Raw genomic sequence first — 14073 nt, forward strand, 5'->3', positions numbered from 1 at the left:
ACCAAATAGACTACCTAGGGACTACTTGCTAGCATTTTGTTTAAATGTACTCATCTCTATAGAAACAAAAAATCGCAATCTTCAAATAATGTTTCATAGTGCCTACCAAAGAATAAACACTCATCATTAACTGTCGAGCATGGGCATTTTCTTGACTTCTGGCTCAGCCAGCCTCTCAAAGACCATTGCAAAGGAAAATAGATTTTTTTTTTTTTCCCATAGAAAAGAAGCTTATCCTACACCTGTCTACTCTAGACCACATATACCTGCACTTCTCTTTCAAGACAGGAAGAAGAAATGGGTTTCTGCTATTATTTTCAAGAAAAACCAGAGGCTTCTACAGTTTGGATATATAACCAGGCACATATAACCTAGACGTATCAGCCAACCTATGTACTGGAAAGAGACAAGATACATGAATACTGGAAATTCACGGCTTAGAAATAATCAAGAATTTTGATTGGACACATTTCCAGGGCCTTCATACATGCTGGTCTCCCACTTTTGAACATGTTTCCAGGTGATTTGGCATCACAGGATTCTCTTCTGTCTTTTTTGAGGAGGTGGTACAAACACGGGACTCTGAGCTCATGGTCCCTTTCCTATGAAAGGTCTTCCATAAAAGACTGTGGGCTATGTCAGAACAAAGTCGGGCTCTGTTCAAAGTTGCTGTTGAATTGGACCAGATTGACATTCCTTGGTCTATGCTGGTTGCAAACAGAATGCTGCTAAAATACTGTAACATTGTTTGATATTTGTGCTCTAGTGATTTCAAGAGGGAAAAAATGTCTACTAGATGCCAGCAAGGTGATGAAAATGTTTAGATTCAGTGCGATTTCAGAACAAATCTTTCTCATCTATAGTTTTCTTATAACATAGGATTCTTTTTCCTTTTTTTCTTAATTATAATATTAAAAGCAGCAAATCATCTGAAACTTACTGTTGATAAATAAAAGGTGTATGTTTATACATGCATGATGTGAATACATTTACATACATATTTAAAATTAATATTGATTTTTATTTTCCCCATTGATTACATTTTTTAATTGGGACAAAGGAAAAACCTACTAATTTGTTTGCAGTGTAAAGGCTTCTATTTGCAAAAAGTAAGGGCTATTAGTGTAAAGTGTAATAATCTGTTATTTTTCTGTGGCTGCTGTAACAAATTGCCACACGCTTAAAAAACCAGAAATGAATAACCTTATGGTGCTATAGTTTAGAAGTCTGAAATTAGTCTCTGGGCTAAGATCAGGCCCATTCCTTCTGAAGCCTCCAGAGGAGGCTGCCCTTGTTCCTTGGCCCTTGGCCACCTCCACCATCGGAGCCAGCAAAATCAGGCTGAGTCTCCTCCCACTGTTATCTCTAGGTTCTAACTCTTCTGCCTCCCTTGTCCATCTTTTAAGGACCTTACAAATTACACTGGACCTACCTAGAAACATCAGGATAATCTTCCTATTTTGATCCGTAACTTAATCACATCCACAGAGTCCCTTTTGCTGTGTAATCTAGTATATTCATAGGTTCTGAGGATAAGGACATGAACATCTTTGAGGGCTATTATTCTGCCCACAACAATCTCGTATGTAAATCTGCTATCTTCTCTTACCTTTCGGAAGCAGCATAAACAGCATTGTATTGAAGGTTCTACCAGTCTTTGATGGTAGGTGTCTTTCTCCTCTGTTTGGAAACGCCATTACCAGGTATTTCATAAAGAAGATTAAGTAGGACTAGGACTCAACTGTGTAGCTGTATAGCAAGTCATTTCCCTGGAATTTCAATTCAGCACCTTCATCTGAAGAATGTGGATAATTATAAGCGCTTTCTCTAAATCCGAGAGCTGTTCTGACAGTCACAGAACCTGAAAACTTTGTATTACCACTTTGCAAATGGAAGAGATGGTAGCCTAGCTGCCCCAGTGGGTTCAAGGAATGTGAGTGTGTTAAACCATCAAGAAGCATCATTTAAAAATTACAACTTTCTAAAAATACAGATTTCAGGAAAAGAATCTTAACTACATGAGAAAGGATGAAATCACTCATTTCCATTCTTAAACAATCCTTTCTCCCTATCCTCTGAGATAGATCATTTTAATCTCTTTTCATGTTTATCTTGTTTTGCTTTTTCTTCTGCCCTGATGTTTGTTATGCTTTGAGTAGATATTGATTCCCTTCTCATTAAGCCTACAAACATCTAATCATTCCTGTTTGGTTTTTCATTTTTAATAATTTATATTTAAATTTTGGCAAATAAAGTGGTGTAAACTTGCCCTTTGAATGCCTGGGCATTCAAGTTCTTTAGGCAGATTTTATCTCTTGTTTTTTTAATTCTATTTTGAGTTTTATAAAAATAGATGTTTCTTATTATCCCCAACCCATAATTTTGTTTAGTGAACTTTTGTTTAATTTTCTTTTGCTTTAACATTTTATTTTTCAGACACCTCTCATTGAACCTCACGTTCCTCTTCGTCCTGCTAACACCATTACCAAGGTAATGGGATGTAGGTGGGTTGATGAGCCATCAGAGCTAGTTTCTTAAGTAACTATGAGAAGTGGTCCATATGTCAGAGCAGCACATCAGGAAACTGCAAATACACTTTCTAGAAACAATACATATCAGTGTGTCTCAGTTCTCAGTATAAAACAGTGACATGTCACACAAGTGAACAGTGCATATGTATGAAGGAATTGTATTTTTCAAGTCAGATTGAAAAGTGATTTAAAGATTTATCTGGTTGGTTTTCCATCTATAATCTCTTCTCCTTTTTTCCCCCTCCTCTCACTTGATGAAAATTCAGGTTCCTTCAGAGAAGATCCTCAGGGCTGGAAAAATTTTACGAACTGCCATTCTCTCTCGAGCACCTCACATGATAAGAGATAGAAAATACCACCTAAAGACGTACAGGTAGGTATGTGTGATATAAATAGTGAAATTACAACAAACTTTCATTTCCCTGTTTTCCATCTACAGGCAGCATGTTTTATAATCTTCCAGGTTCTAGAATTTCTGAGCATGCCTTGGATCTTCACTTAACTCTAATTAGGCTTAATATTCCCAGGAATTACTCCTAAACTAATTTGCTTAGATATTGGTTTAAGTGTGATGAACAAAGAAAAGAAAACCTTTATTTCTGTTTGCCAGTATATTTTAGGAAAACTCCTAGATTTAGATGAGATTCAACTAACATTTACTGAATGTTCATTTATGCTTGAAGCCCTGAACAAGAAAGACCAGTCTCCATACATTATCTCATTTCATCCTCATCACAACCTATAAGGTAGACACAGGGCCCTTTTTCAGGTGATAAATCTGAGACTCGGAGAGATTAAATAGTTTTCCTTGATCAAGTCACGAATCTAGTGAGTGGCAGAGCCAGGATCTAAACCAAGGTTGGCTGACTTCTAAGTTTCTTTCATTCGTTCTACACATTTGTTAAGTACCTACTGGGCGTCAAGCATTATTGGGTTTCAAACCCTAAGGATACTGGAGGGGGAAAAATGTGAAATGCCCTTTATGTAATTTACTTTCTAATGTAGGATTTCACTGTAGTATGAATATAGTAAGACATTCAACTCTCTCACACCTCTAATCGTACAGAATAAAGACTCGTTATGGCTGCCACTGGACTAAGAAATGATAAAGACTGGGGCCATGTGATTTAGTTGCCCTTCTGAGATGATTGAACCATAGTGGGTCAATGAAGGATTCATGTCTCATCTTTAACTTTTGATTTTATCAGTTCAAAAAGGATTCAGGAACTAGCATGGCCTGTTTATGGCACATAAGCCTTCACTCTCTCTCTGTACCTGTGATTCAGACTCATAGTCCTCTTTCAGCAACTGTCGGGCCCTCTTTCTCATTTAGCCTAGACGTGATCTCAGAACCCATTAGACTTAGACTTAGCATGAGTCAAAACCCATTTGATTCACATGAACCAATTCATAAGACAGTGAAAAGCTAGAATACAAATTTTAAAATTACCGCAAAGGATATATATCTTTCTAGCGACTGTCAACCATGATGAAAATGAAGTCGCTCAGTCGTGTCCAACTCTTTGCGACCCCATGGACAGTAGCCTACCAGGCGCCGCTGTCTATGGGATTTTCCAGGCAAGCATATACTGGAGTGGGCTGCCATTTCCTTCTCCAGGGGATCTTCCCAATCCAGGGATTGAACCCGGGTCTCCTGCATTGCAGACAGACGCTTTACCGTCTGAGCCACCAGGGAAGTCAACCATGATAGAACCTATAAAGTTATTCCTGACTCACCCTACAGTGAATGTTTGAGTATATTGCTCAAAATCCAGTCTCTTCCCAAGGAAAGCTGGAAATGCACGGCAAATTCTTCCTCTTAGGATCACTTTTTCTGCTTTCCATGGAAACTAACACTCTTCTGCTTGCATTTGTTATGAATATGTTTATAAGACCACAGCGCTTTGTTACACTTATTTTCTTTAATTTGTTGGCCCTGCTGCAGGGCATGTAGCATCTTAGTTCTCCAACCAGGGATTGAACGCACGCCCACTGCATTGGAAGCACAGAGTCTTCCCCACTGGGCCATTATGGAAAGCCCTATTTGTTACATTTAAAATGGCCTTTTCTTGATAGAATTCTGGAATTCTATTTGATGGGATTTGAGAAACATTTTAATCAGTAGCATGTTCCTCTTAGGACATGTTCCTTCTCTAAGGACACCTCTTACCCTTATAATATGGATATTTATGAGCTACCATTTTGGATGATTACATTTGGAAGCCTTTTCCTTCAACTCTGCAAGTTCATCCTTTTTTTTAAGTCTATAGTTCCTACACACTGCTATAATTTTGAGGGAAGTAAAGGTTATGGCCTCAGGAAGAGAGCTCAACCTCTTTAACTAATCAACTGACTCTCAAAGTCTCATACAGCTGAAGGACCTTTTTTTTTTAAATTTCTTTTCCTTAATTTAAAATGTGATTATGCTTTCCCAAGTGTTGACTTGCGCTAGGGAAATTCCATTAAAGATGTCATCTTTGGTGACAGATGTTGGAAACTAGAAGTCAGAAACCATAATCTCTTTCTTGCCCCATAGTAGTAAGATTTTAAACCCCTGAAACATAGGTGTTAAGTCTGTTCCACGCCCTATGACACAAATTAATGATCTGTTGATAATGACCAATGAGGCATGGTTTCTTTTTCCTTCAGGACATTCTGAGTGCCTGGTCCCAGACCTGGGTTCCAGTTTCATCCCCTCCCCCACGCCTGCTTCTCCCCACTTCTATCGTTACAGCAGCAATAGGGGTTGAAGTCTCCCCAGATGCAGTGTCATCCCCAGTGATCACTACACCAGAGGTCAGCTGAAATCTTAAAATAACTAAATGTCATTAATAGAGAGGAAACCCACAATTCCATCAGCTACCAGTGGCACAACTGTGTGTCTTTGCTCTGTGTTCTGACTACAAGATCCTTATACCCTGTCCCAGGGCCCCAAAGCCCTGGGATCATCTCAATTCCACGTGCTTTTTTTAGTAAAAGTAATCACTGACTTAAAATCCACATTAAATTGATTTTTTATACTTTTACATGACTTTTCCCATTAATAAATTCTCAAATTAGAAGAGGAACACGACAGATCATACATTTGGTTCAGGACGAAGAGTAACTAGGTGCCTCTTTGCCCACTGAGGCTCTAATGTGTAATAGTCTGTAATCAGAGCAGTCCTGGAAATCTAATAGCCTTCTCAGGACATCTTCCTTGTGTGGTGGGTCAGATCCAAATCAGAACATCACAGGATCTCTGATAGATTTCAGAGTTCCTAGAATCTTAGAAACAGACATGGCCTTCGAGGCCATCTTTTCCTCCTCTTTTCTTTTATAGTTGAAAAAAAAATTAAGAACCAGAAATTTGAAACGATATAGACAGAGTCATGCAGCTGATACACAGCAGACCTGGTGCTGGATCTCATGACTCCTCCCGGGCTACGCTTTTCCTAGAACGGACCAGCATCAGGAATCCCCTCCAGTCAACTAGAGGGGAACTCCCTGGGCTAGAACCAGCCCCAGTGCCTCAAAGACAGTGGCATCCTCAGCACAGGAGGTGAGGCCACCAGTGACCTAGACCCAGCTGTCGGCAGCCAGCTGCTTGTAACTCCCTGCTTGTTCCTCTGTCCCTTAGGGTTCCTCCCTCAGACTGCATCATCCCATTTCCTCCACTGAAAAGTCATGCCACAAACACTTCTCTCCCCACAGCAGCTTTCCTAACGTGTGTGGTTCTGTGTTTCCTAACTAATGCACATATTAAGTTTGCTCATCCTGACCACCTTACCCCCGAGGGGCATCACAGTGATGAGTATGTGCCTGTACAGAAAGCATTTAGAGCTCTTCAGATGACAGGCTCTGTCGAAGTGCCGTTGTTCATTACATCGACCTTTTTTTTCAAAGAGATTTGCACCACTAATTGCTTGTTTCTCCCAACACCCCTCTGAGGAAGCTCAGTAGTATTACTTGAAAACAGAAAGTGGTATATAATTTTGCACTTATCCAGAGCCTGTCACAGAGGACCTCCTAGAGCCTCACAAACCTTAACTCAGTCCTCACAAAACTCAGGGGAAGGAAGTCAGAGTTATGCTTTGCCTTCATTTGACTTCCCTGGTAGCTCAGATGTAAAGAATCTGCCTGCAATGCAGGAGACCCAAGTTCAATCCCTGGGTCAGGACTGTCCCCTGAAGGAGGGAATGACTACCCACTCCAGTATTCTTCCCTGGAGAATTCCATCCTCAGAGGAGCCAAGCAAGGTACAGCTCATAGGGTCGAGAGGAGTTAGACACAACAGAGAGACTAACACTTCATTTGACCCTGAAATTTTCTGGGACCAGCTTTAGAGTTTCTGGCCCTGGGATTCACTTGCCAGATCATGCTTCTTGCCTAGCAGCCCTTCTGTCTCCCCTGGGACTGCAACTTATGATGCTCTTTCGATGTTTAGCCAGCCTTGCCTAGAAGGTTGCCTGTGAGTTGAGTGGTCTTATTGGTTTGTACAATAGTTTGAGAGCCTGTGGCCATATCATGTGGTGCTTTGTTTGCCAAAGGGTAAAAGGGCACCAAGCCCTTCAGGAGGGGCTCCTCTCAGAAGCAATCTCACATCCTTCATCTGCAAGTGGGTGACCTCCCCTCCTTTGTGTCCTGCCACTCTTCAGACAATGCTGTGTGGGGACCGAGCTGGTGGACTGGATGCTGCAGCAGACACCATGTGTTCACTCCCGAACGCAAGCTGTGGGCATGTGGCAAGTCCTGGTAGAAGACAGCGTTCTCAACCACGGTAAGATAACATGCGGTCCCTGGAAAACCTCAAGAAATGCTAAGCGTGTTTCCCTGGGTTGGTTGTGGCTGAACTCCCACATGGGCCAGAAAGAATTACGATCTCTTTAGGGACCTGCAGAGCTGGCGTCTTCATTTAGCAATACAAATGCAGCAAATGGATGCCGTTGATTGCAGTGTTCCACCATTGTACCTTCCTAACTTGGGAGAACGTATGAAGGGAAAATGAAATTGCAACCCGAGTGCATCAGTTCCAATTATGTTTATTAGTTTGCATTCACGGTTCATTGATAGCGTGATTATACTCTGAGCATCGCACAGCAATCCTGATGCAGTGGCCAAATGAGAGCAATGAAGTGTGTGGCCAGGCTGATAACATGAAAGAGAGTAATGAATTCAGAACCTGCGTTTTCTGGGAGAGCCAATTTGTGTACCCACGCGATGACTGTATGTAAAATCATGCGTGCTCTGTGGTTGTAGCCCCTGACATCTAAGCAGAGTAACAATTCAGGACAGGAGTGGGACTGTGGTTTAACTCATCATGCCATTTGTTTAAAGATCACTTTTCCAAACAGACAAACTACTAAAATCTTTCCTTTAATACCTGGGAATGTAATGATGGTCTTGGCAGTGTTTCACAGACTTTACTGTGTATACAGAACACCTGGAACTCTTGTTAAATGCAGACTCTGATTCAGAGAGTCTGCATTTCCAACAAGCTCCCAGATGATGCTGATTCATATTTTTGAGCAGCAAGGATCTACCACTCCTTATCTTTGGATGGTGTTGATGCTCCCTCCTGAAAAGGGGCTTAAAACTTTAAGACATATAGATGACAGATTATAAATAAACCAAGTTCATGACTTTGTCTTTCAGAGATCTAAATCTTCTGGTTTAAAGGCAATATGATTTAAAAAAAAAACTCTTTAAAACTTGAACTAGAAAGAAATTATTGTTAGATATTAGGGGTATATGACCTAGATGGTTGGTCTTGTCAGCTTTGCTCAGACAATTTTATTTTAATTTTTAAAGTGCAGACAGACATGGTTATAAACAGTACATATAAAAAGAAAAAGAAATAAATTCTGATGCTGATAAAGTCAGGTTTTTTTAAGTCTGTACTTTGACAAAACCACTATAGAGCACGATCTGGCAGTTGGTCATTTTCCTCTTTGGGATGTATAACCCACACGCTAGAAAATGTCATCAAGGCAATTTCCCTGGTCAGAGGGCTCATCTCAGGGCAGTTGGCAGGTTCTCATAGGAGAGTCCCAGGGCAGCTCAGGAGATGGGCGGGTCAGAGAGAGCTATGAGGTGCATGACTGCAGCCTGGAGGTCCCGTCTTCCAGCCGCACCACCCTGGGCGAGGCCACGGGAAAAGGGTGAGGAGTCCCACCGCCTTGCTGCCACTTGGCTGTGTTGCCCAACACCATCCGTTCATTTCTGGTAAACGGGCTGTGAGGCAGAGGGCCCCACAGCTGATGCTTGCCCCCATGTTTCCCGTAGTGGATCAGGAGCATCACTTCCAAGACAAATATTTATTTTATCGATTTCTGGATGATGAGCACGAGGATGCCCCTTTGCCTACGGAGGAGGAGAAGAAGGAGTGTGATGAAGAGCTGCAGGACGCCATGCTGCTGCTGTCGCAGATGGGCCCGGATGCCCACATGAGGATGGTCCTTCGCAAACCGTGAGTGAGGGCCCTTCGCTGGTCTCGGGGCCGCCCCGTGCCAGGCTTGCACCTGTGCAGAGGGAAACGAGGCTGACTTCAAAATTCCTGGCCTGACTTCTCCCAGGGCCAGAGGAGAGACTACAAAGGGGCGATGCAGCAGGGTTTGCCTCCTGTTATTTTCTTCTTTGTTTGAGCCAGAGAGTTCCATTTCCTTTATTGCATGAGTTAAAACTCTGGAGACTGTTAACAGTTGGCTCCGGATGGCAAAACAGAGTCCACGTATTAAACAACCTTTGGTCCATGACAAACAGAAACTGCTCTGCTTCTGTGCCCGACTGTGGCAGCCCCCTTCTTTCTAATGCGGCAGGGCAGAGGATGTCAGGACTGTAGATGTCACGCCAGTTCTCCTAGGCCACATTGATTCATTCAGCACGTTCTTTTGCCCCATGCAGAGCCTTCTCTCCTTAGGTTGAAGACACATTCTGTTTTAAACAATTGAAGTACAGTTGATTTACAATATTGTGTTAGTTTCTGGCACACAACAAAGTGATTCAGTTCCATATATTTTTTCAGATTAGTTTCATTATAGGTTATTGCAAGATATTGGCTATAGTTCCCTGTGCTATATAGTTAATTCTGTTGTTTATCTATTTTATGTATAGCAGTTTCCATCTATTAATCCCAAACTCCTAATTTATCCTCCCCCCTCCCTTTCCCCTTTGGTAATCATAAATTTGGTTTCTATGTCTGTGAGTCTTTGTTTTATATATAGATGCACTTGTATTACTTTTTAGATTCAACATATAAGTGATGCCATATAACATTTGTCTTTGCCTGACTTACTTCACTTGATATGAAAATCTCTAGGTCCATCATGTTGCTGCAAATGGCATCATTCCATTCTTTTTATGGCTGAGTAGTAGCCCATTGTCGGAGAAGGCAATGGCAAGCCACTTCAGTACTCTTGCCTAGAAAATCGCATGGACAGAGGAGCCTGGTAGGCTGCAGTCCATGGGGTCGCTACTAGTTGGACACGACTGAGCGACTTCACTTTCACTTTTCACTTTCACACATTGGAGAAGGAAATGGCAACCCACTCCAGTGTTCTTGCCTGGAGAATCCCAGGGACGGCGGAGCCTGGTCGGCTGCCGTCTATGGGGTCTCACAGAGTCGGACACGACTGAAGCGACTTAGCAGCAGCAGTAGCCCATTGTATCAACAAATATGTGCCACCTCTTTATCCATTTATCTGTTGATGGGCATTTAGGTTGCCTCCAAGTCTTGGCTATTGTAAATAGTGCTGTGATGAACACAGGAGTGTGTATATCTTTTAGATTCAGGGTTTTCATCTTAAAGACACAAGAGGACACTACTGCTCTGTTAACTCTTCAGGGCCTCCATTAGTCCCGTGAGGTGCTCCCTCTCATCCAGCTCAGTGGAAACCTACCTGACCATCAGTAGCAACCTGCTCGCTAAAGTTGAGGACCCTCAAGTGTTTAATCAGATCACTCCAGAAAGACTCTGTTGAGCCCTTCCTCTGTTTCACTCAGTCAATTCAGTTGCTCAGTCGTGTCTGACTCTTTGTGACCCTATGGGCTCTAGCACACCAGGCTTCCCTGTCCGTCACCAACTCCTGGAGCTTGCTCAAACTAGGGTCCATTGAGTTGGTGATGCCATCCAACCATCTCATCCTCTGTCGTCCCCTTTTCCTCCTGCCTTCAGTCTTTTCCAGCATCAGGGTCTTTTCCAATGAGTCAGTTCTTCGCATCAGGTGACAAAGTATTGGAGCTTCAGCATCAGTCCTTCCAATGAATATTCAGGGTTGACTTCCTTTAAAATGGACTGGTTGGATCTCCTTGCAGTCCAAAGGATTCTTCTCCAACACCACAGTTGAAAAGCATCAGTTCTTCGAAGCTCAGCTGTTTGGGGCACTCCATTATCCCTGTGGAGCATACGAAGAAGCATGTGTCTCATTTCTAGCCTCAGGGAAACCTTCTTACTAAAGGGGGACTTGGCACATGGTCCTGCCACCACTGCACACAGGGCTTATGTTTTTCTGCTGGAAACGAAATCCCACTCCACCCAGCAACTGGTGCCAGCCAGCTGTGGGTGTCAACTCTGAGTCACTGACTTGGCCAGCCTCCATCTATCAGTGGCTCTCGACAGAAGCATTGCACTCTAACACATCTCCCATGCCCCTCAGACCAGCTTCCTGGTGTGGGCCGCACCTCCCAGCAGCCTCTCGCCGCACTCTCCTCCCCTTTCCCCAGGAGTCTTCCCTTTCCCTTGCCCTTACTCTGAGCTGCAAGGAGGCTCTTCAGCATAGCTCATTTTTTGTCACAACTTTCTCTTATTGCACACCATGTGTTTCAGAGGCCTTCCCTCTACCCAATTAGCAGCAGCATCTTTAACTCCACAACCATGGTTCTCAGTTCCTTTAGCTTCAAGACCCTTTCTTCAAACAAAAAAATTGCTGGGAAATCCAAAATTACCAAACAGAAAAGCCAGAGCTTCACTGATCTCATCATGAGTTGTATTCAAGAAACCTGCCCAGCAGTTTATGTTCTCTGAGCCCTGAAGGGCCATGAGGTGGGGCAGCAGGGGCGGGGGGTGGAGAGACGGGAGAATCCCCTGGATTTGGGGCACTCTAAACCGTGCTCTTGCCTCTTAGACTGCTGCTCTTCCCTCTTTCCTATGCTCCGTGTCTCACTGTCCCTTGTTTACCTCCTCTTCATGTCCTGGCTGTGTCCGTTCTTGCCACCACCTTCATTCAAGCCCATATCACACAGTGGTTCTGAAACAGAGGCAGGCCAGCCCCGAGGGGCAGGCATCAGCAGTTGTGGGAGGGGGTTTTGGTTGCCACACTGCTGGCAGTGGCAGGACCGAGGGATGCTGAACACACTCCTCTACCTCAGTTCAGTTCAGTTCAGTTCAGTCGCTCAGTCGTGTCCGACTCTCCGCGACCCCATGAATCACAGCACGCCAGGCCTCCCTGTCCATCACCAACTCCCGGAGTACACTCAAACTCATGTCCACAGAGTCGGTGATGCCATCCAGCCATCTCATTCTCGGTCGTCCCCTTCTCCTCCCGCCCCCAACCTTTCCCAGCATCAGAGTCTTTTCCAGTGAGTCCACTCGTCGCATGAGGTGGCCAAAGTATTGGAGTTTCAGTTTTATCATCAGTCCCTCCAATGAACATCCAGGATTGATCTCCTTTAGAATGGACTGGTTGGATCTCCTTGCAGTATAAGGGACTCTCAAGAGTCTTCTCCAACACCACAGTTCAAAAGCATCGATTCTTTGGCGATCAGCTTTCTTCACAGTCCAACTCTCACATCCATACATGACCACGGGAAAAACCATTGCCTTGACTAGACGGACCTTGGTTGGCAAAGTAATGTCTCTGCTTTTTAATATACTATCAAGGTTGGTCATAACTTTCCTTCCAAGGAGCAAGCGTCTTTTAATTTCATGGCTGCAATCAGCATCTGCAGTGATTTTGGAGCCCAAAAAAACAAAGTCTGACACTGTTTCCACTGTTTTTCCATCTATTTCCCATGAAGTGATGGGACCAGATGCCATGATCTTTGTTTTCTGAATGTTGAGCTTCAAGCCAACCTTTTCACTCTCCTCTTTCACTTTCATCAAGAGGCTTTTGAGTTCCTCTTCACTTTCTGCCATAAGGGTAGTGTCATCTGCATATCTGAGGTTACTGATATTTCTCCCAGCAATCTTGATTCCAGCTTGTGCTTCTTCCAGCCCAGCATTCCTCATGATGTACTCTGCATATAAGTTAAATAAGCAAGGTGACAATATACAACCTTGACGTACACCTTTTCCTATTTGGAACCAGTCTGTTGTTCCATGACCGGTTCTAACTGTTGCTTCCTGACCTGCATACAGGTTTCTCAAGAGGCAGGTCAGGTGGTCTGGGATTCCCATCTCTTTCAGAATGTTCCACAGTTTATTGTGATCCACACAGTCAAAGGCTTTGGCATAGTCAATGAAGCAGAAATAGATGTTTTTCTGAAACTCTCTTGCTTTCTCCATGATCCAGCGGATGTTGGCAATTTGATCTCTGGTGCCTCTGCCTTTTCTAAAACCTGCTTGAACATCTGGGAGTTCACGGTTTACATACTGCTGAAGCCTGGCTTGGAGAATTTTGAGCATGACTTTACTAGCGTGTGAGATGAGTGCAATTGTGCGGTAGTTTGAGCCAAAGAATGCTCCTCTACCTAGAACCCTACAAAACAAGAAGCTGCCCTGAACAGAAAGCCTCTGTTGAAAAACATTATTGTAAACTGAGTTTCATAAGGGCGAAGGCATAGCTCAGTTTACTTCATTCATTTAGTCATTTAACCAATATTTATTGAACATCTATTTTGTCCTTTGCAGCTATGTTAGTTGCAAAGGCTGCAGCATTAAACTAGAGGGTCGCACCTCCAGCCTGAAGCCTTCTGTCTCGGGCAGGAGCCAGACCATTAACAACTAGTTATGCAAATAATCATTTAATAACAGCTGCATTGCATGCTACAAAGGAAAATGTAGTGTATATCGATAGAACATAATCTGAAGAGGGAAACTGAACTTGATGTGGAAGTTAGAAAAGGGCATATCCCACGCTCTGTGCCTTATGGCAAGCAGACTATCAGCAAACCTTTGCTGAGTGATTGAATGAACAAATGAACATAAAGCCCCAGCTCTGATGTTCCCTCAGCTCTCAGTTGCTTCAAGGGAGACAGAAATGCCATTCGATTCACATATATTTCTGAGCATCTGCCAAAGAGGTTTTTTGAAAGTAGTGAAATGGTTCCTGCCTTTAGAGAGTTTGTAATCCAGTGGAATGTGTGTACTAATAGCGTATTAAGTCGCTTCAGTCGTGTCTGACTCTGTGACCCCCTGGACTGTAGCCCCCCAGGCTCCTCTATCCGTGGGATTCTCCAGAGAAGAATACTGGAGTGGGTTGCCGTACACTTCTCCACGGGATCTTCCCGACCCAGGGATCGAACCCGTGTTTCTTCTGTCTCCAGTATTGGCAGGTGGGGGTCTTTACCGCTAGTGCCACCTGGTGGGGATTCGGTTCAGTTCAGTTCAGTCGCTCAGTCGTGTCCG

General features: G+C 43.4%; 1 protein-coding gene across 5 annotated transcripts in view; it reads left to right on the forward strand.

Moving 5' to 3' along the window:
- RAPGEF4 (Rap guanine nucleotide exchange factor 4) overlaps nucleotides 1–14073 on the forward strand; it is a 330927-nt gene that overhangs the window by 227369 nt on the left and 89485 nt on the right. For all 5 annotated transcript variants that reach the window (XM_088830124.1, XM_088830113.1, XM_088830121.1 and 2 more), the window contains 4 exons: nucleotides 2437–2490; nucleotides 2798–2904; nucleotides 7169–7290; nucleotides 8796–8979. In XM_088830124.1, the coding sequence (XP_088686250.1) occupies nucleotides 2437–2490; nucleotides 2798–2904; nucleotides 7169–7290; nucleotides 8796–8979 (467 nt within the window). The remainder of the gene's footprint in view (nucleotides 1–2436; nucleotides 2491–2797; nucleotides 2905–7168; nucleotides 7291–8795; nucleotides 8980–14073) is intronic.

This window comes from Moschus berezovskii, chromosome 2 (genome assembly GCF_049115385.1).
Source record: "Moschus berezovskii isolate FMDL1 chromosome 2, NW_MosBer_1.0, whole genome shotgun sequence".
NCBI lineage: Eukaryota > Metazoa > Chordata > Mammalia > Artiodactyla > Moschidae > Moschus > Moschus berezovskii.